Consider the following 23,865-nt stretch of genomic DNA (forward strand, 5'->3'; position numbering starts at 1 on the left):
GAGATACTATATAAAGGCCAAAAATAAATATCCAAAATATAATGGCACACCCAACGGCTTAACTCGTCTAACCTATTGGGTAGTAGTACTGGGATATTCACAATATTAGATGTAACTTGGATGTACAGCTGAACAACCTATATAGCAATATCCAGAGAGAGGCCACACATATGTTAACATGCTAATGGGAAAAAATATACAGTATATACAAATATATAGAAATAATAATAGTAGATAGACACATAGCAATACTAAATAAATGTATGACAATGATATAGATTAAGCTAGCTACACTGTCAAAATTGTATAGTGCTCGAAATAGTCTTCTGAGCTGTCACGATACTTCAGGAAAGTTGTTTATTTTCTAAAAATAAAGCAAAACATATGTAACAGAACAAAACAGAAAGGTTTTTACACGTCAAAAGGAGACAGAGATGTTACTTGTCTTCAGAGTGTAGAATGTTCTTTTCTCATCTCTGCTTGATTTGTAGATATAGTTGTCTTTTATACTATATGTAAAGATGATGTCAGAAAAAAGTGTGCCCCAAGAAGGTAGTAATTCTAAATATAAAAGTAACACCCACTCTTGAATATATGGTTTGAGTCTTCAGTATAGTAAGACATATAACTCATTCAAAAATAAATGTACATACATAGCAAAATGGCTTCACTGTCCTGCACAAAGACATATTGAAGTCACCTTCAAAACTAACATATTTCTCTAGAACATTCATATGTATTTCAGAGACTTTTATCATTTAAAATAATATTAAACTCTAAATCTCTAACAATTCTGCCCCTCATTGCACTATAATCAACTAATAAAGTGCATTTATGTTAAATAAGAAATGTCTCTGATCATCTTTATTTATTTTTTTACAATACAAATGATAACAAACAATACAATAAACAATAATACAATTGGATATGTCAGATAATGTACATAAGCATTTCTCCAAAACCTGGAGATTTTCCTGTAAAAAAATGTAACTATTTCATTCATCAAGAGACTATTAGTCATTATATTATTTATTCCTTTTATTTCGTTTTCCATCCAAATGATGTAATATCATCAAAGATTTTCTTCCTTCAATTTTTTAAATTTGTTTAACCTTTTTGTAAAACTCTTACATCTTTGACCATATCATATAACTATTTTCCTACTTCAATGAAAGGAAGAGGTAAATTATATATTTGATATGTCAAATTATATTACTCTGTAATATAAATTATTAATTAATAAATAAAATCTCTTCCATCCCAGGAAATTTCTATAACGAAATGATTCGTAAAGGATTCATACAATATAAGCCTTTATACATTATCTTTCACACTAAATACGATAAGTAATCATAACTCTCCATTTTTAAATTGCCATATTCATTTTTATATATTCTATCTATCTATCTATGACCGGCAAACAACTTTTTTTTAACATTCCCTGTTATTTAGTTCAACAGTAACTGTTTGAAAACATTAAATCAGATCCTTCTCTTCCACACAAGCCTGTATGTACTTTAACTATACCTTTTTTCATCTAGATATAATTAGCATCTTCCTCAATAGAAGTATATATCCATAAGTCATGTAAAAATCCTAAATCTATTCTTTTTAAAATAAGATAAATCTATCCTCTAATTGGTAATAATGCTTCAAATGTACAATTTTTGTACATCCTTGTTATAGCAACCCACAGTATCCATCCAACTTTCCCAAGTTGTGTGTGTTCTAACAAAATTAGTAAAATAAAATTATTTCTATGTTTAAAAGTCTATATTAATACGTGTTCTTGAAAAATAATTAAGAAACCTAGAGGTAACAACTATAATTGTAAACTAAACTTGTATCATTATTATTAGCTGTGATATAAATGTTCCAAAGATCTACTAGACTAACAAAGGTCGTATAGGAGAAAGTATCAAATTTAAATGTCAACACGGAGTCACTTCCTTCTATCTTGTCGCTACCATCAAGATTAATACAGCAAATTTTACACATAATATTCCATAACTGTATAATCCCTTCTATCTGAATAAGCAACACAATTTGTAAAATATTTTCAAGCTCTAAACACTCATATTCTCCTATGTCAAACAATTCATAAAAAAAAAATCATATATGAGAATAGCATCCCAACTCCCCTCTCATAATGATCGAACAATCAGAATGTCTCTTATGAAACAAGTCCATATGAGGCAAATGATGAAGTCCATCCAAAAAATGATAGTCTTTGATAAAACAATTAGAAAGGAAGTAATGACAAAAGCAAAAACAAAAAAATAGTGACAAATAGAGGTTTAGTTGTACTTGTCTCATGTTCATAGTAGAATTAAAAAAATACAGAGAAAATAATTTTGTAGAAACGATAGACATATCTAGGAGAGAAAATGAAAACAAGTATCAAATTCTTATAAAAAAAATGTATATGTTTTTCTTAAGTAATTTTAATTGATCAATATGGACCATTCTAGGCTTATAGTCCATTCTGCGTTGTTTACCCATTCTTCGAACAAAAATGAAGCACTGATTTCCTCACCCCTATTTCCTCGGATCACCTCGCGACCCACTTTTTTCCACCCTCCTTGGACTTTTTACTTTTCTATGGACTTTTGATTGGATGTCCTTTTACATTTGATTATTTTTCACTTGTATGTAATGAAAATTTAGAGTATATTGCCCATATTTAATTTTACCTATTCACTTGCTCACCTATTCACTATCAAAACATTTTTTGAGCACTTTTATTGATTAATTTTGAGTATTTAATGAGTCTTTATGCAATTTTTTAACTATTTATCAGTCACCTCGTATATGGTCTATTCATCTATAAGACCCATTTGTATGCACATGCTCACTTTCACTTATCTACACCAATTTAATATTTATTTAATATTATATTAATATTTAGTATTGAATACGTATGCATCATATTTGTGAAATATTTGAGTCACTTATTTATTAATTTATTGGTTTATTTATATTTTTATATATTTATTGTATTTATTGGGCATTGTATCTTATATTACATATTGCTATATACTGGCATACTACATATATACATATTCTATATCTCTCCCCTCATATATTCATTTAATGTGCAAATCCATTTTGACAGCGCCAATTACCTCCACACTCAGCTACATCGTTGAAATATAAGTAACCAATTGAACTTCAATATTTTTACAATATACACTATTTTATCTCCACTATCAGTCTGCACTAATTCTAACTAAGATAAAAATTCAGGGTCCCCCTCTATATTCAGTGACCAAATTAAATCTTGTAAAAAAAAGTATTCTTATTAGATTCTTATATTCTTTTGACTACTACACTCACAATTGCTTTCATTTTGCAAAAGGACCACTGATTTATTTTGATCTTTCCTATAAGGTTCTATTTCTGAAATAAACTTGAAATAGATTTTTTTTTTTAGAACCAACCATGCCTCTCATGTACCATATAGAAAGGTACAATGTAAGTGAATGAACCACATTTGCACTGTCACTAAAAATATTCAGTGCTCTGTCTTCTGACTGCAAAACAAACACAAGGCAGCCCCAGGTTCAGCTCTTTGTGCAGACCTATAACCAGGAAGCTTATATTGTAACAAAAGTTGCTGATCTAGAATCCAAACAGCAAATCCCATCACATAAGCTCCATTGTGCCAATATCTGGATCCATCTATATAGGCACAGGAATTGTATTCCTCACAAATGTCCACTAAAAGGTGAAGGAGTGACTCTTTAATGTTCAATTACACAACTGTGGCTCTGTCTCCCACACTGTGTCATTTGAGTCAAGAAACATTTACCTCTCATCTCAACTGACAAGCCCTTCTCCTCAAAATCCAATAATCACTAGCCAAACTTGGTGAAATAACACCCATTGCCTTTCTTTGTATTAAACACCATTTAGTGTAACCTAAGTTGTTAGCAAAATAAGCGGTGCAAAACCCACAATGTGTCTGACTTATAGCATTGTCCAATGCACACTCCTAACACAATTTTACTGATCATATTGTCTAATCATCCACATACAATTGAATGTAAAATGGTTGAGGGAGATCTACATTAATCAGAAATATTGAATTCATAAGGGCTTTCTTTAGATCTTCAACCTATTGTATACAAGGCCTCTCCTACTATTAAATATGTGCCCTATATCCTCAGTAAGCCTCCATAATTCATTCAGATTTACTCAGACAGATGCTTTGTCTGCAAAAATCTCAATGACATGAAAAGTTGACAAGGCCTCAAAATCTTCTTAAAACAATTACATTATTAGGTAGTAGTACCTTTTAAATAGTTTTTTTTTTCTTTTTGTCCATGGACTCTTTTCCATGTATCTCGAGGGGTTGGCACAAAAATCTGTCATTCTCTGAGCCACAGAAGAAATGAAAACTGTCATGGGATAGCTAGCTAGTTTGTGTAACTGGATCTTTGCAACTCTGTAAGGACTGATAGTGTATGCCTTAAATGTGACATTCTTTTCAGAGAGTGCAGAAGATAATATATTACTGTCAGTCGTAGCTGTCACACTTTTTTTTCTACTATACTGTTGGTAACTTTCTCGTTTATCAAGTTTATCGTTTTTGACAAATTTCGATTGTACATCTGCAAAAAAAAAATGTACGCTGCATTTTAATATGACTTTCCTGATTATAGCAAAAACAAAGAAATGGTTTGGAGACTGATTTTCTTGTGAAATTCACAGACTGGGGCCGGCCCATGAACTGTGATTGGCCAATTCATTGAGAGACTCCTCCCACAACCAGAGTTCTTTTACCAGAAATGCTTTATTGCAAAGACTTTAAACAGTTGGCTTTTAGAAACTTCAGGTTGTGCAAAGCATTTACGTTTCAACATTTGCTGGGTAGCCTCAAGTAAATTTGGAAACTCTACTACCTTTAATTTAATAACCAAATCCAAGTTTGGAATCTTTTTTAAAATTGCTAAATCATTAACTTATTGTTTCATGCAACCTTAAACACTAAACACCAAGTTATTTTCCATTTATCTAATTTGCATACAGTTCTTTTCACAATCACAGTCAATGGATTCTGCTTTAAGCTTTGTTCTGCCCCTTGTATGTGTTTGGAATGACCACATGTAAGGACACATATTTTCTTTTCATTTTCAGGGCTCAAATATTCATAAAAAGATAACAATAATTTACATGCAGCAATAAACTTAGTTGTTTTTCCTTTAAAGAACTTATCTACACTCTGACATTGTTCCATAAACCGCTGCATGCCTGTATTCCATATATGGAATGTATCAACTCCTGATAGTACAGGGACATGTTTGTACTTCTGAGCTTGAGATATTAACAATTCCATTATATCTGCTTATATGAACAAACACACTCACCCATGTTAAAAATGACAGTCCAGTGTGAACATAAAGAAAAACAAGAGATGAGTAGTGTCTTTTTTCTTTTGCCTTTTGTTCTTTCTTTTGTCCTTGGACTTCCGTCTTCAAAATTCAGAATCCAACTTCCAAACTTGCCTCATCCAAAGGGAACATCTGCCAGGTTACCTGCAATGGTGAGCTTTAAAAAATAATATGAAGTCTTAGTCCCGTTTATAGCACTATCCTCGGGCCTCTAACCTGATATCCTGTGAGAGCGTCTCACGTGTCCTGGCTACCAGCTTCCTCTGGCAGAGACTATAAAAATACTTGAACAATACCATCCAAATGGTAATGTCAAACAACCTCGTACAAGCTGGGTCTTTTAAAAATTCATAAAAGGCAGCGCTAACAGGTAAAAAACAACAATCTGTGTATACAATACTAGAAAAGTGCACTATGTGTTCCAGATAAATACAAATTCATCCAAAATAAAGTGCATATGTGGAGTACAATTTAAATGTCCATAAAACAATCAAACATATATTGGTGCAAGAAATTGATGAATAAAGTGCAGTCCAAATAGATGGTTCCCCCCGAGGAACTAAAGTGCTGAAGGGTGCTTAAATAATCCAAAAAAAGGTGCCCAAGTGCTCTCAAGAAGAAGGCCCCCTATGGGGATGCACTCACCAAATGGAGAGAAAAAGGACGCATTACGCTCAAACTGTATGGACAGATGGATGGATCCTGCACAACCTCTTTAAGATGCCTTTTGCTTCCTCCTTTCCACTTACTCAGGTCCATATGTTATAAAGAAGAGAAGGAGTCATAATAGTGAAGCCCGTAGGTGTTTTATTAAAAGTGATTAAACAAAATGCCCTTTGATAACGCCCATTAAGGCGGGCGAAACGCGCCGACGCACTTCCGGGCAGCGGAGAATTGCACAACGTCATTTCCTGTTAACCACCGTGGAACACACGCCGGCAGCGTATGCAGAAGTGGATGACACTGTTGTAGATGTAACCCATGCTCTAAAAACCTTACGCTTGTGAGTAGCATTTTGTTTAATCACTTTTAATAAAACACCTACGGGCTTCACTATTATGGCTCCTTCTCTCCTTTATAACATATGGACCTGAGTAAGTGGAAAGGAGGAAGCAAAAGGCATCTTAAAGAGGTTGTGCAGGATCCATCCATCTGTCCATACAGTGTGAGCGTAATGCGTGCTTTTTCTCTCCATTTGGTGAGTGCATCCCCATAGGGGGCCTTCTTCTTGAGAGCACTTGGGCACCTTTTTTTGGATTATTTAAGCACCCTTCAGCACTTTAGTTCCTCTGGGGGAACCATCTATTTGGACTGCACTTTATTCATCAATTTTTTGCACCAATATATGTTTGATTGTTTTATGGACATTTAAATTGTACTCCACATATGCACTTTATTTTGGATGAATTTGTATTTATCTGGAACACATCGTGCACTTTTCTAGTATTGTATACACAGATTGTTGTTTTTTACCTGTTAGCGCTGCCTTTTATGAATTTCTAACTTTTACTGGTATTATACCTAGTGAGCAGCAGCTTCAGGACATATTATCAATTTATTTATATATTTATCTTCACTTCATTTAACGTCACAGCGCGGGTATTAATTTTCTAGTTTTATAAGATGGGTCTTTTGTTTTGTTTTTTTTTTCTTCTCCTTGCTGGACTGCAGGCTGTCAAGAGGCAAGAAACAAAGACAAAAAAACTCACCCCTGGTAGCAATATCGTTAACTTGAGTCAAAGAGTAATATACTTCATCCGGGTCTGCATTCTTTACCACAATGTTCGAAAAAGACTTCTCAGCTGTCACAATACTTCAGTAAAGTTGTATATTTTCTTAAAGTAAAGCAAAACATAGGAAACAGAAAAAAAATAGAATGGTTACACGCATCAAAAGAATAGGGAAGTTACATGTCTTCAGACTGTAGGATGCTCTTTTCTCATCTCTGCTTGATCTGTAGATATAGTTGTCTTTTATACTATATGTAAAGATGATGTCAGCAAAAAGTGTGTCCCAAGAAGGTAATGAAATGAACTCTGGACCTTTTATCTGCACCTTGTAAATGGGATAATGAGGGAATAACACACACCTGGCCATGGAACAGCTGAGCAGCCAATTGTCCCATTACTTTTGGTCCCTTAAAAAGTGGGAGGCCCATATACAAACTGTTGTAATTCCTACACCGGTCACCTGATTTGGATGTAAATACCCTCAAATTAAAGCTGAAAGTATGCAGTTAAAGCACATCTTGTTTGTTTCATTTCAAATCCATTGTGGTGGTGTATAGATTAGAATTGTGTCAATGTCCCAATATTTATGGACCTGACTATATATATATATATATATATATATATATATACATACACACACACATCTTTCATCTAGATGAATCTAGATCAGGAGTGGCTATTGACCTTCACTTGTTCCTGAGGAAGCGGACCACCGCAAAACAGGTAGAGCATTACTAAAAGGATGGTTGAACCCTTGGGCTTTTCCTGTATTATACAGAGTTCTTCCTTCCACAACTATGTAAAATGATATCACTATGCAAATGTTTTAATTGGTTTATTTACAGCGTTTAATAAAAGTTGTACATTTTATACACATATTATGATCCTTGAGTTGACCATAAAGTCCATGCATTATTTTCTCAAGTTGATATCCTAAAAATTGTGGGTATTGGAGTGTATGTGTTTTTTTTAATGTTTTCTCTTTACCAAGCTCTATCATATGGGTGCAGAGTCTTGAGCATCATGTTAGATACAAGTTGCAATTTCAAGTTTCCTCTCTTTTCCACAAGTAAATGGAACAGTGTAGGAGTGAAGACGAGGTGGGGTTGATTTTTTTAAAACTGGAGAGCGCAACATCTGGTGCAGCTCTGCATAGAAACCAATACGCTTTCAGTTCTAAAATGTTGCTAAACCAAGGACCCTGGATTCACTATATCTGGTTTCCCACAGTACACATGGCATGCAAATGCAAAAGTTTTAGTAAATATAAATGCCAAATACCTTTTCTCATCAGAAGTTAGTCTGTGTCTGGTTAAAGCTTGTAGGTTGAGTTTTCATACTCCCCTGATTGTCCTATGAGGCTGCTAGACCTGACCCTCTGTCTAGACAGTGCTGATTGGCCCTGTGCTGATCACATGCACTCTACCAAGAAAAAAAATACTCTCTAGCAATACACAGCAAACTGAGCATGTGCAGCTTGCCTCCAAGGCTCTGTTCTATCAGAAGATGGTTTGGGGACAGTGGAAGAAGGGGAGGAACAGGATCAAACAGCCTTTTTACACAATGCAGAGAATTAACTCCTTAGGTTGCACAGTGGGTATACCAAGCATGCTTTACTGCATATACACACTGATTTTTACTGTTGTGGGTTTGGTAACACTTTAATTGAACAAGCTGAAGTTATAAGCTGATTGACTACAATACACAGCTGCACCAGATTGTTCACTTTTTAGTTTTAGTAAATCAACACAGGTAAGTAAAAGCAGCTGGAGCACTATCTGCTGCATTGCAGTTCATGGGAAAAAAATTGGTTTCACTTTAAGTTGACTACACAGTGCAATTTCATTAGAATTTTTGGGAAAAATTAAAATGTTTGTGGTCTCTTATTTATTAATATAACTTGGATAATGTATGACACAGTAATTGGATACATTTGATTTCTTTATTATACCCAAGTAGATTGCAGAGCTATCAGTTTTTAGTGCACTTATCTTTTTTGTCTCTCCCTCCTTCAGCACAATTTTGGGGAAAGGCATGAAGCATCTACCCAGAGCACAAAAAATTGTTTGTACAGTGTAAATCCCTCTCCAAGCCACCACCTGCTGTACGGTAGTGCTTTTTTAAAGCGTTTAAATCTTTTGCGCCCAAGGGCCAGGCTGCAATAGAAATACATTTTCTAGTAAAGTAAAGAAGGTGTAGAACTACTGTAAGGATTTTATTGCTGTCTGTGTCCCCATGAGGCAGATTGCTCCTTGCATCCTGTCCAGATGATTTGTGTCAGAACAGGAACAGAAGAGAAATATCCTCTTTGGGGACACAGAAAGTATTGAGAGTTCAGCAGTTCTTATTTTTCCTGTGCTACTGAAACCTAAAAAGAGGTTTTGGCTTTGGAGTTTTGCTTTATTAAAGCAGCAGTATGCACAATGCAGTAATAAATTGGAGCTAGCCATTATTTATACTTCCTTACTTTTACTATTCTGACTGGGTGAAAGGTAAAATCTGGTTGGTTGCTATTGGTCAGCATACTACATTGTCGTTGTTGCACTGTCATATAAAAAAAAAAAAAAGTTACTTTTCTTTTTTTCCCACATCTGTTAATTGAGAAAGAATTATATGGTAATGCATCCCCTTCTACTTTGGCTCCAAATGATAAAATGTATGTATGATATAGCAAACTAACCCTTATGACCAGAAGATCATTCCCTGTCTCTTCCATTTTTCTTTTAGACTCCATTAGTTGTGAAGGATGAAGCCTCCTGTGATTTAATGTCAGCAAATGAACATTTAATGGAGAGTGAAGTATGTCATGGTTTTTAAAGAAAACATATTTTTACAACCTTTTTTTTTTTTCCCCCTTTTTTTTCTTATTTATGTTCTCCTCCTTCTCTTGACAGCTTATGAGATGGATAATTAGTGAGGTCAATGCTGTCTGGAGAATATATAATGAAAATCTGACAGATAATAAAGTTGCGTTAGCAGAACCACCAACATTGGCATGGAAACCATGGGAACACATTTATGCCCTTTGCAAAGCAGTAAAAGGGCATATGCCACTCTACAACAGCTATGGGAAATACATTGTGAAACTGTACTGGATGGTAAGCAGTTTTTTTTTTTCATAAGTTTAGTAATATGAACCGAAAATGTTATTAATAATTATTATAACTAGCTTAATATTAGCCACTTCAGCCCCGGAAGGTTTTACCCCCCTAACGACCAGGCCATTTTTTGCAATACAGCATTGCTTTATTTAAACTGACAATTGCGCAGTCGTGCGATTAAGTACCCAAAAAAATTGATGTTCTTTTTTTCCCACAAATAGAGCTTTCTTTTGGTGGTATTTGATCACCTCTGCCGTTTTTATTTTTTGTTCTTTAAACAAAAAGCTATAAACAAAAAAATTGCGACAATTTTGAAGAAAACAACAATATTTTTTATTTTCTGCTATAAACACAGCCAATATAAAAATGTATACAATCAAAATTTTCCATCAATTTAGGCCAATGTGTCTTCTGCTACATATTTTTGGTAAAAAAAAATCCCAATAAGCATATATTGATTGGTTTGTGCAAAAGTTATCGCGTCTACAAATGATGCAACATTTTTATAGCATTTTTATACATTTTATTTGTTTTACTAGTAATGGCGGCGATCAGCGATTTTTAGCAGGACTGGGACATTGCAGCGGACAAATCAGACACCTAACTGATACTTTGGACACTTTTTTGGGGACCATTGGCATTATTACATTGACCAGTGCTAAATAAAATGCACTGTCACTGCAATAATGACACTGGCAGGGAAGGGCTTAACATCAGGGGCGATCAAGGGGTTAGGTTTGTCCCTATGGGGGTGCTTTCTAACTGTGTGGGGTTGGACTCACTGAATGAACACAGAGATCCGTGTTCCCTGACAGAACAGCAATCTGCCTTGTTTACATAGGCAGATCGCCGTTCTACCTCTCCCGGGAATGATCGGGTCTGCAGGACCCATTGATTGACATCCCCGCTAGCCAATTGTGGCACAATCGCGTCTCTTGCAGTGCGATCGTGCCATCTAGTGGCTACTGGACGAAACAATGTACAGGTACGTCGATTCGCGCAATAGAACCACACTGCCGCAGTAAAAACATGGTGGGCAGTCAGTAAGTGGTTAATTAAAGGTTTCTTCAATCCTAACAACCTTGAGCAGATTACACCAGTAAAGCTGTACTCTTTAACATGATTACTTGCAGCAGCGCCTGTATAATTAAGCTTTCACAAAGGAGGTCTAGGCTTTTTACATAAATAAATCATAGCAATAAATTTAAATTACATTTTTGTGTGTGCTTATGTGCAAATCAGAAAGTTGACTTTTCTTAATTCTGGACACAATAGGGCTGATTTACTAAAGAAAACTAGACTATCCATTTTGCAAGAGAGGTTGTACTTTGCAAGGAAATTTCCCCCAGAGCTTAGCGAATGTGATGAAATTTCACTTTGAAAAAATTACCCAATTACGTGCAAGGAATAAAACAGCATATTGGATAATGGAAGAATTCAGCAGAGCTTTACTAAGTTCTGGGGAAAGAGCAATTTACCTTGCAAAGTCAACAGTTTATTTGCCTTTAGTTAGTCAACCCCAATGTCCCCATCACTAGTCACCAGGACAAATAGAGAGGGTGATTTCCCTCAGCAGGGGCACAGCCCACATTAAAAACCTAACAGCGGTGAGGATTGGAGCAGAAGGAACGATCCCCATTGTGGGGATGCATGTTATTGTTTCTGCTGAAAAAGGAACTCTTTTTTAAACTCATTTCCATTCTAACTGCAACAGCTTTATACATTTTGCACACTTGATTTTGTACTTGCTCACCGCAATTTCTAAATAAAAAAAAAAAACGAATTAACAGGAGTTGTAACACTCTATAGAAAGCTAAATGTTTTGGCTTTAGATATGCTTTAACAGTCCTGCAGCTACTATGCCCCCTCCCCTCACCCTGTTTGGTTTATCTTGGACTATAAATGCCAAAATTAAAGACCTGTCCTCTGGACCTCTTCAAACCCAAGACACCTCTTAGGCATCCAGGATTAGCTTTCAAAACCATGTGGTAAACCAGTCAGGTGGTAAATGCTGGGTTAAGGTTGATACCACTGCTGGGGAGCACTGAGCTGTACTATTGCAGCATATGGTAATGGAAAACTCCTATTTTGGAATCATACCCCCTTCCAGGACATTGCTGCTGGGATTGATTATAGATGGGTGAGAGACCCCTATGGATTTGTTCCTTTGTTGGATGTTTGTCCATGTACTTTTGATGCCATGTTGAAGCATTATCAGGGGCAATTCATTACAATTAAATGAGACACTTCTTGCAATAACTTGATTTGTAGAGGGGCACTGGACTGCCCATAGTGGTTAATAGCCATTGTATGTTACAGATTTTTCATCATGCTGCCAGAGAAATATACCAGCCTACATGTGAACCTGTTATCTATGCAACAGATCGATACTTCTTCATTAGAGGAAGTTTATTGAATGCATGGCCATAGATTACCTTGTGTTCATTAGAAGGATCTTCTGCCACTCCTGTGAGCAGGAACAACACTTTACTTCATAGCGTATTATGGACCGGTAGCCCCTGAAATAGAAGAAGTGATATGGTAGAGAGTATTTGCGCTAGGAGGGGACATTTTTATGGGGGGGGGGATTCTGCTAGTGAGGATGATTGGAGGGTATTTGTGCTGGGGGGGGGGGGGATTTGGGGGGGATTTCTGCTGGGAGGGGGGATTATGAGTGGGGGAAAGGATGTGTACTTGGAGGGGAAATTTGAGGGGTACAGTATTTGTGCTAGGAGTCATATTTTTCAGGGGTGGGTTGGGTATTTGTACTGGGGGGATTTGAGGAAAGCGAAGATTTAAGCTGCTGCTTCTACAGTCACTGAGAGGGCAGAAGGGGGGAAGCCACAGTGGCCCCCTTACGCACGTGGGGCCCATGGGTTCACGTGCGTTAAGATGGCCCTGTTCACTTCACTCCAATACATTCCACTGTCTAGCTTTTTTCTAGTCAGTGCAAAACTGCTAGAAAAAAAGCTAGAATAAAGCTAGACAGTGGAATATATTGAAGTGGAGTGGACACTAGTACCATACTATTACACTTTCAATACTCCCAGTTAAGTAGAACAATATTATAGTGCAGAAAGCATAACATTTTAGCATGTTTACCAGTTAAACGGCTTCTGTTTTTTTCATAAATTGCTGCCACTTCACTAAAAACACGCTCACTTGGTACCAAGGAAGGAGGAGCAGAAAGGTATTTTCTAGCATGAGAAGCAAGCCTTTTGTAGCGTGCCTCATTTTCTTTCCACCACTGAAGAGGATCACCACTTCTTCTGTCAGTTACTGGTTACTTCAAATAGAGATGAAGTTCATCATCCAGGCTCAGAAGAATCCTCCGTATGAGGCCCCAATAAAACACTGAACATGGCATCTATTCGACCACGATGAAGTTTCTCTTCTGTTCGTTGTCTTTTTGGACATTTTTCTCCTGCTCTTCCACATTGGAAACCTGTTCTTCTTGAATTTTCTTTTCAGCAGGAACCTCCTGCACCTCCTGTTAAATATCTTCAGTCAGGGGGCGTGGCCGGGATGTAGACGGCGCCGGACGTGTGTTAGCAGAGCTCTCCACCATCCTGACCTTATCCGGCTCCATCCACGGCCCCTGTGCCTCGGATCGCGGCGGTTTTGCCCTCCTCCGCATCGGGCACAGGTGGGGCACGGATGCCGGGGAGAAAATCCCGGGTTTCAGCACCGACCCCGCGGCCTAAACGAGCGGTCCCGCCGCGAGGCGCGAAAGCGGCCGCCGCCATCTTGCAGGTCCAGGCCTCATCTTCTTCCTCTGCAGCCACAGGTGCCCAGGCCTTCTTGAAGTCGGGAAAGATGTCTGCGGGGGCCGGGGACCCTCCTCTGGCACAGCCTATGGACTCAGGTACCGAGGGGTCTCTGCCGGGGACCGTTGGTCAGACTGGGGGGTCGCATGGAGGGGGGGATATTACTGCTCCCATACTGGCTGCTATAGACGCCTCAAAAACTGCCCTGATGCTCCGGATTGACCACCTGGCCTATGAATGTACCCTAATCCGCCATGATCTGGATAAAATCAGGGGGCGCCTGACTGAGACTGAGGGCCGGGTGTCTGAGGTGGAGGATGTTACCGCTTCCCATTCGGCACAAATCATTGCCATGCAGGCCCAGGTGAATGCTTTGGCGGACAAGATGGAGGATGCTGAGAACCGACAGCGTCGCAACAATATCAGGGTGGTCGGCTTGCCAGAGAAGGCTGAGGGATCTAATTCTACATTGTTTGCTGAGAAGTTCTTTTGTGATCTACTCAAATTGCCTCCCCCTCCCCCGACATATGTGGTGGAAAGGGCCCATAGGGTTCCCACGGGACCTCGGCCACCCGGGGCCCCCCCCCCGCGCCCGTTTCTGGTCCGCTTTTTGAACTTCCGTGACAGGGATCGTATCCTCTCTGAGGCCAGGAAACAGGAGGAATTGCAGTTTGAGAACAGCAAGATAATGTTATTTCCTGACTTCTCTGTGGAAACGCAGAAGAAATGCAGATCCTTTACTGAAGTGCGCAAACTCCTGAGAACCAAGGGCCTGAAATATGGCATGATGTACCCGAGCCGCTTGCGTGTGGATTACAAGGGATCTGTCCTTTTCTTCAATTCGGCGGGGGAGGCTGCTGACTGGTTGGAATCCATTTAATTTCCTCTGTTGCACCTACTCTCTTGGATGATATGGGGCTCTTGGGGCCCTGCTGCACTGTACTCCCTATTTGCAGCTCCTGTCTACGCACGGTCTGCCTCCTCAATTGCTGATGGGGGGACATCTATGGTTCCTGTATTGCTGATCCTGCCCTGAAGTTTCCTGGGTTGCCCTGGGCTGGATCCATGCTTCTATTCCTGGGGCTGTGGAATGGTCTACAGGTCATTGGAGCTCTGTGTGCTACACGTTGTTGAACTAACAATTTTTTCTTTTTTGTTTTGACTCTATTTTTCCTCCCTTTAGGTTTTTTTCCTTTTTTGAGGAATGACTATCTAACGGCCCCCCCTTTTTTGGGGCTGCCTTTGGTGGACACGAGTAACGCCGGCTGCGGTTTTTATGTTGCAGCCATGCCTTTAAAATTTTTGCTGGGTTTTGGGATTAGGCTGGGTACCCTGTTGCATTTTTTTTGTTCCAGGTTTGGGTATCACAGCAGGGATGTTTTTTTGTTTTTGGCTCCAGGCTCCATCCCGTGGTCACTGTTCTTTTTTACTTATGTGTCTGTATTGCTGAATGTCTGGATGGAGTTGGGGGATCGGGTTGGTCCTCGTGCTGTGCTTGGTCCTCCGGCTCCCTCCTGCTATGTGTCCCTCTGCTGTTCTATGGCTGAGCTACTTAAAATCATGTCATGGAATGTGCGGGGTCTCAATGACAAGGTGAAACGCACAGCCATTTTTAGGTATATTAAATCTGTTCAACCGCATGTTATCCTCCTCCAGGAGACGCATTTGGATGGGAGCAGGGTGCTTGCCTTGAAGAGGCCTTGGATTCAGAGGATCTTCAATGCCACGTACTCCACGTATGCCCGTGGGGTGTCTATTTTGCTGGGTAGAAATGCACCCTGCTCGATTCAAAAGGTAATTACGGATCCTGGCGGACGGTATGTTATTGTTCTCCTGGAGATTTTTCACCGGCAGGTGGTACTGGTGAGTGTCTACTTACCTCCCCCGTTCCACTCTCAGATTCTGGTGGATCTCCTGGTGACCTTGGCCCCTTATATGCACCTTCCTCTAATTATGGCGGGGGATTTCAATGCTGTTCTGGACGGCGGGCTGGACTCCTCTAACCCGGGTAGACTGTCGTCTCCTGAACTGGTGTCCTGGTCTTCCGCGGCTCAGCTTACGGAGCTGTGGCGCTGGAAAAACCCTGGGGTACGTGGCTACTCCTGTTGGTCTGGGGTGCACAGAACGGCGTCCAGGATAGATCTGGCTTTTGCTAATGGGCCTTGTCTTGCTTTGGTCCAGGATGCTACATATTTGGCGGGTGGCCTCTCTGATCACAACCCACTGCTGCTGACTCTGCGGGTGGGAGCGGGTAGAACTAGGGGTGCATGGGGCCTTTCGCCGGGTTGGCTGCAAACTGACAAGGTGATGCAGCTGGTAGAGCCCCAGATGCCTACATATTGGGAAGATAATGCCTCGTCCATGGCAGGGGTAGTCCTGTGGGATGCTTTCAAAGCGGTTATGCGGGGTCATTACATCTCTGCGATTAAGGCATCTCATAGGGAGGCTAATGCTGACAGAGAAGCTGTTCTGTTGGAGGTCCGTAGGTTGGAAGATGAATACTCGGCCACTCCGGGACCGGCGGCCTATGCGGCCCTGGAGGAGGCCAGGAGGCGTTTGGCTTTGTTGGATACTGATTTTGCGCATGCCAGCCTTAAACATAGAGCGGAGTCACTTTTTGAGAAGGGAGACAAGAATGGTAAGCTTTTGGCCTTTTTGGTGGCAGATCAGAGGGCTTCGGTAAGTGTTCCGTGCATCAAGTCTAGTTCAGGGGAACTGGTTAGGGACCTGGGGGAGATCTCCCGGGTCTTTATGGATTACTACTCTGACACCTATTCCCCCCTGCCTGCATATGACCTGGAGGAGTTGGAGCGCCTTTTATCTGGCTTGCCGGTTCCGGTCTTGGAGGGTGAGGACAGTGCGTGGCTGGACAATGACATCACGTTGAAGGAAATAGAGAGAGCCATCTCATCCTTTCCCTCCAATAAATCGCCGGGCCCTGATGGGTTCCCGGTGGAATGGTATCGGCAGTACTCAGACTCCCTGGCTCCCAGGCTCCAGGCATTGTATGCTGCGTGTTTCGATCAGGGGGCCCTGCCGGGTTCCATGCTCGAGGCGTATGTTGTTCTCCTGCCCAAGCCGGGGAAGGATCACACCCTGTGTTCCTCCTACCGCCCCATTGCCTTACTCAATGTGGATCTCAAGATACTCACGAAGGTCTTGGCTACTAGGCTGGCGGTGGTCTTGCCTTCCCTGGTGGACATTGATCAGACCGGGTTTATGCCGGGCAAGTCCACGGACACCAACCTTCGATGTCTGTTTACTCATTTGCAGGTGTCTCATGCCTCGGTTGGCACTAGGGTGGTGGTGTCCTTGGACATTGCCAAGGCCTTCGACACGGTGGATTGGGGGTACATGGGGGTGGTGCTGAGGCGCATGGGGTTTGGTCCTAAATTTTGCAAGTGGATTTCCCTCTTGTACTCCTCCCCGCGTATGGCGTTGAAGATTGGATCCTCCCTGTCTCCCTTTTTTGCAGTGGGTAGGGGGACTAGGCAGGGCTTCCCTCTTTCACCCTTTTTGTTCTCTCTGATGATTGAACCCTTGGCTATTGCATTGCGTGCATCTCCGGAGGTGGGGGCTCTGGAAGTGGGCTCCATTAAGGAGTGCCTGGCACTTTATGCGGATGATATGCTTTTATTTTTGAAGGACCCCAATGTTTCCCTGCGGGCAGTATTCAATATCCTGGACACCTTTGCAAAGTTTTCCGGCCTAAGGGTAAATTGGGATAAATCCACTATGCTCCCTATTGATCCTGGTGCCATTGCTGCAGCTGATGGGGCGCTACCATTGAAATGGGTGACGGAGTTCACCTACCTGGGAGTCAGGGTGTCGGCGAGGGTGGCGGATTATCTTACTCTGAATCTTAACCCACTGCTGGAGGTCTTTAAACGCAGGGCGGAGGTGTGGCGCGACTTACCTTTGTCGGTTCTGGGGCGCATTAACTTGGTGAAAATGAAACTTCTCCCTGTCTTTCTGTATTTCCTTAGAAATTCCCCGGTGTGGGTCCCGCGTTCTTTCTTCCGCCGCGTTCATGGCCTGATAGGTTCCTTTATTTGGGGTACCTCTCCTCCTAGAATTGGTCTGCAGGTGTTGCAGGAGCCCTGGGGTCAGGGGGGATTGGCTTTACCTGATCTTTATAAATATTTCCTGGCTGGGCAGGGGGTGGTGGCGCGACGCTGGCTTGCAGGGGACGATGGGGACTCCGCCACGGTGCTGGAGGCGGCTGTTTTGGGCTCCTACGAGAGTCTTCGCCTTTTACTGCATCGAGGGTCCAGGGCTACATTTAAGCTGACAGGAACGATGCGTTCTACCATCAAAGCCTGGGAACAGATGCAGGTGCTGGTGGAGCCAGGAGCCACTGGTGTTTCCCCGGCCTCCCCATTGTGGTGGAACCCCAAGTTTCCTCATTTTGCCTCGATCCCTGATCCTACCATCTGGGCCGTTAAAGGGGTGAAGTTGCTGGGGGATATTGTCTCTGGTGGGGAGCTGTGCACCCTTGATGCCCTGAAGGCGCGTTATGATCTTCCAAATGGGTATTTTTTTCGCTATCTTCAACTTCGCCATGCGTTTGTGGCACAATTCGGTTCCTCTCGGGTTGTGATTAAAGCTTCAGCTCTTGAAACGGCGATACAAGCGGCGGATATGCGGAAGCCTCTCTCAGAATTGTACAGGGAATTGTTCGCTATCACTCCACCTGCTGTACGTAGGTGTCGGGAACGCTGGGTGGAGGAGGTGCCTGACCTGGATGGTGATGACTGGGATGATATGTGGAGTTCACCGTTCGCCTACCTGGTCTCTGCGAGGGACCGTCTGATTCAATTTAAATTTCTGCATCGGATTTATTACACGCCGGCGAGGCTGGCACGTATTTATCAGACGGCCTCGGCGGAGTGCTGGCGTTGTTCCCATTCACCGGCGGACTTCAGTCACATCTTCTGGGGGTGCCCGGTGGTCAAGGACTATTGGGCATCCGTCTTAGCTTGTATTGTGGAGGTGGTTAAGATTCCGGTCCCCAGCTCCGTGGAGGTTTGCCTCTTGGGGTTGGTGGATGGCTTGGCCCCTGCGAGGGCCGTTCGTACTCTGGTCAGCTTGCTGCTTTTCTATGCGCGCAAGGCTCTGCTCTTACACTGGAAGAGTCCCTTGGCTCCCACGATCCTTTTCTGGAAAGGCTTGGTTAATAAAGTGACTCCGCTCTATAAGGCCACGTATCTCAGTAGGGGATGTCCCCGCAAGTTTGATAAAGTATGGAAAACATGGATAGACTCTCCGGCCTCGACCTCCGTTGATCAGCTTTAGTGTTCTGTGTGCTACTGTTCGGGATTGTCTGGGGGGGGAGGGGGGTGGACATGCCGGTCGGTGATATTTTCCTGTTCATTGTGCTCTTACTGCATGTATAGAAGTCTCTCTATTTTTTGACTAAGCCATGGGGTTGCTGCTAGTGGGCTCTATGCTGGACTAATCTATATGTTCTATGACCTTACTACTGGATAATTGGAGCAGTCTTGAGGGATATCTTTATTACTGATGGATGCTTTGTTTTTCCACTTGACGTGCTGGATGGAGCCTGGAGTGGGGGGGGGGGTGGGTGGGGGGTGGTATGGGAGGGGTTTGACCTGTTGTCACTGTTTATGCTTGTTGCCCTGCGTGGCATTGTCTTGTCTGTTTTTTTGTGCAAAAATTCAATAAAAACAAATTTTCAAAAAAAAAAAATATCTTCAGTCAGCCATTGTTTTTCCTTGGCCAATACATCATCAGAAGAGAAAGGATGGTTCTTGAATCGAGGACATGCAAGCACAACATTTGTATTCTCTTCATGCTTCTCAAAACGTTTGGTGAGGCTGTCCTTCATGGCCTGCCTACATGTTTTAGTGCCACGTGTTTTGGATCCTTCATTCTCTTGAAGAAGCATCTTCAGCACTCTCACACATGGCATGACAGATGACACTGATGAGTTGTAATGACTCACCTCTAGTGTCACTTCCTCTGTGGGGAGGAGGGTCTCAATGACATTGGCTACAATGTCCCACTGATCAGCAGAAGGACAAGAATATCCTCCGTATTCACCTGAATATATGGTAAGAGCTCGCTTCTGTTCCAGCATTCTTTGCAGCATGTGAAGTGTTGAGTTCCATCGTATAGGAACCGCGTTAATCAAGTTGTTTTTTGGTAGGCCAAAGTCTTCAGCAAGTCTCATTCCTTTCACCATGTTCGCTCCGCTGTCTCGAAGCACAAACATCACTCGGTCTTTGGTGATTCCCCATTCTTCTAGCATGTCTAGAAACCTTTCTCTAATGTACTTCCCAGTGTGGGATCCTTGCATCACTTTTATATTCAACACCAAATTCCTTCTTGTCCATCTGCTGTCAACGAAGTGGCATCTAAGACTCATTAGTGATTCTGTTTGTCCTGACCAGCAGTCAGTCGTGAATGAGAGTGAGTTGCCAGCTCTGGTTTCAACATAGCCTCCACTTTCTCAACGATCCTTTGGCGAATCTTTCCCAGCATTTCGGTTCAATAATACTTGTCACTATTCAGTGTGTACCTTGGCTCAACTATGGACATCAACCGCTTAAATCCAGAGCCAGACACCATTGTAAATGGATGCAAATGATGGAGAAAAATCTGAATTCTCAAAAAATCACATTTTATTGTACACAAAAGACTAGGACATAACAAACATCGATTAAAATGTTAAAAGCACAAAAATGCACTCGATAATGTCAACTCTACATGTTTCGCCATCTTCATAATAGCTTCTTCAGGAGTTTGATAGACATTTCTCGAGAGTGAACATTTCTAAATTACAAAAGAAAAAGAGTGAAAATAGAACAAGTACAATCAAAACATGGGGCATGTATCAACAGTCCTATATTGAATGCCCAAAAAATTCCATGATATCAGTAGATATAATATCAACAAAATATACCTTAAGAAGACCTGAACCCTTTTGTTTGCCGGGGGTGGAGATGACGTGGGTGCAAAGGCAAGGGTGGGTGGAGAGGAGGGGATTGAGAGACCTGACACCATAACGTTAGCCCATAGAGGAGATGCAAGCCAAGCCAAGAGTAGCACACGAAAAAATGATGATGAAACTGCAATATAGGAATATAATTGGCATAAATACCTTATGAATGAATCAATGGAAGTTATCAAATTTTAAACTAATGGTATAATTACCAATTAGCTAAATGACATAGGAGTACCCTGGAAAGTGCCTTAATGGTAATGATGAGGAAATGGATATCCCACCAGATCAGGAAAGAGAGAAGGACTCCTTCAAAACAATTAAAAGAGTTCCATGAGTATATCCTCCATAGGAAAAAATAGCCATGATAATATTTATTGAAAAAGATGTAAAATATAAACATGAATGCTATTTACCCTGGTAATCCAGTGTAATGCAAGTCCAGGTTCTTAGGGTATTGTGTAACAATCCCATAAGGATTTATCTGATTCCGAAGGATCTTTAAATGGTTTGCTCCGATGCAGAGCTGCATAGGAAACAAGGCAAAATATATATAAAGGGGTATTTCAATAGCCATGTTAGATTAGTCAAAAGATAGAGCAAAAGCCAAAAAGGAAATTCCATTACCGCGTGTGTCTCCAAACAAGCGTCATATTCCCCGGTGGTCTAGTGGTATACTGACCATTTGCGCCGGCATTTAAACATCTCCTCCACTCCCTCGGCGTCTGACGTCACCGAGGGAGTGAGAGCGAGACATACCCCGCCGTCCAACTGGAGCCCAATGTTAAAGTGCGTCAATAGGACGCGACCGCGTCACATGATCAAACCGGAAACCGGAAGTCGAGGATGACAGATCCGGTCCGGTCGCCATGTCCATAGCTGTCAGCAAGAAGATAAAGATGGAAGGATGCAAGCTGAATAGAGGAAAAGACCCATCTAAGCAGAAAAAAGGTCCCAGAAAGACCAAACCAGACATTCAGAAGGAAATCAATATCTAGAGCAGATAGATCACTAAAAACTATAATCTAGCACGAATGCATTCAATTGGCACTATAATGGATTTAATGGGAACTTGTAACGCTCCTGCGTTTTTATATGGTGTGGATTTTCAGCTGCAGAAATAGTTCCACGTCAGTAGCCATGTAAGAGATATGCTGAGATACCATTCCCAACCTCAATGACTCATCATGTGTGGAAGGTCTTATTTCAGCCAGTAAATACACACAATTAGCAAGCTGGTTCTTAGAGTGACTTTATGCATGTGGTAACACAATGATGAAGGTTGAGGGATAGGTTGAGTGGAGGTGGTAGGTGATAGACACTTGAAGGTGAGACAGTAGCAGATGGATGCAGGAAGGTTTAGCAATGTTGTATGATAGCAGATGATAGAATAGCAGGTGGACATACAAAAGAGATCAACCCAGTGCAGAAAAGTAGCAGTAGTCTCAAGAGCTAGCAATCTAGTTTATGCAGATGTGATAAACAGTCTCTACTATGCAGAGCTAGATAGTGTAAGCTTAGTATAAGTTTATAGAGAATTCCCCTGCGGGGTACTTAGCACTATTAGCGATACAGCCGAAGGGTGGTTCAGGAGAGGCGGATGATCCAGTAGCGGGATACAGGGATCAGCGCAGCGAGGTTCCGTCAGCGAAGTAAGCTTGCAAGCATGGAAGCTTCAAGCAAGGTTAGCATCCAGATAAGGGTGTTTGAACGAACACATGTGAGTGAGAACCGACGCCTTAAATAGCCATCTAGTCCGGCGCTGAGTGATGACAGCTCCAGTCTTAAAGGTGTATGCGCACCTTTCCAAAAGTAAATGGTAGGGCGCATACACTTGTGGAAAGTGTAATTTAGGGTACCAAAGGTACCGGAACATTACAATACCCCCCCCTTAAGGCCTGCTCCTGAAGGCCTCTGGAGCTGGTTTGTCTGGGTATCTCGCATGAAAATTGCGGATTAATCTAGGGGCATGTATGTCAGAGGTGTTTAGCCAGGTGTCGTCTTGGGGCCCATAGTTCTTCCATCTAACCAAGTACTGAAGTCTTCTTCTGTAGATACGAGAATCCAGAATCTCTTTTATCTCGTATTCTTCTCCACCTTCAACTTGTACAGGAGGGGGAGGTGGAATATTAGGCCTTATTCCTTGGTCCGGAACATGGGGTTTTAGTAGCGACACATGGAAAATGGGATATATTTTTAGGTCCATTGGCAATGTAAGCTGCACTGCAGCTTTTCCAATAAGTTTCTTGATTGGGAAAGGTCCCAAGAACAGAGGTCCAAGCTTTTTGCTAGGGATCTTCAGTCTCAAGTTTTTTGTTGAGAGCCAAACTAGGTCCCCGATAGTATACTGTGGAGAAGTTCTTCTACGAAGATCATAGTACTTCTTTTGTTGACTGTGAGCGTGTGCAATGGTAGTATTTAGTAAACCCAGAGAATCCTTTATTTGGGAAAGATAGTCTGAGGCTACTGGGTTATTTGAAGGAAGGATGCATGGAGGGAGAATAGAGGGATGGAACCCATAGTTCAAGTAGAACGGACTCTGCTTGGTTGTACTGTGAGTTGCGTTGTTGTAGGTAAATTCTGCCAGGGGGAGAAGATCCAACCAATCATCCTGTTGGTAAGAAGTGTAACAACGTAAATACTGCTCGATGCATTGGTTGACTCTTTCAGTCTGTCCGTTGGTCTGCGGATGGTAAGGAGAAGTGAGCTTCCGCTCAATCCGTAGTATGTGACATAGTTCTTGCCAGAATTTAGAAATAAATTGGGATCCACGGTCAGACAAAAGAGTTTTTGGGATACCATGTAATCTGAAGACATGTTTCATCAGGAGTTCTGCCGTTTGTTTGGACGAAGGTAGTCTGCGAATATCAATGAAATGTGCCATCTTTGTCAGATGGTCCACTGACATCA

At 41.5% G+C, this 23,865-nt stretch overlaps 1 protein-coding gene across 1 annotated transcript in view; it reads left to right on the plus strand.

Annotated features, from left to right (window-relative positions):
* Nucleotides 1-23,865, plus strand: part of ADGB (androglobin) — a 488,973-nt gene that overhangs the window by 91,517 nt on the left and 373,591 nt on the right. Inside the window, exons 2-3 of the mRNA XM_082252536.1 lie at nucleotides 9,851-9,922; nucleotides 10,018-10,221. Of these exons, the coding sequence (XP_082108662.1) occupies nucleotides 9,890-9,922; nucleotides 10,018-10,221 (237 nt within the window). The 5' untranslated portion in view covers nucleotides 9,851-9,889. The remainder of the gene's footprint in view (nucleotides 1-9,850; nucleotides 9,923-10,017; nucleotides 10,222-23,865) is intronic.

Source organism: Pelophylax lessonae (genome assembly GCF_965119305.1).
Source record: "Pelophylax lessonae genome assembly, chromosome: 3".
NCBI classification, from domain to species: Eukaryota; Metazoa; Chordata; class Amphibia; order Anura; family Ranidae; genus Pelophylax; species Pelophylax lessonae.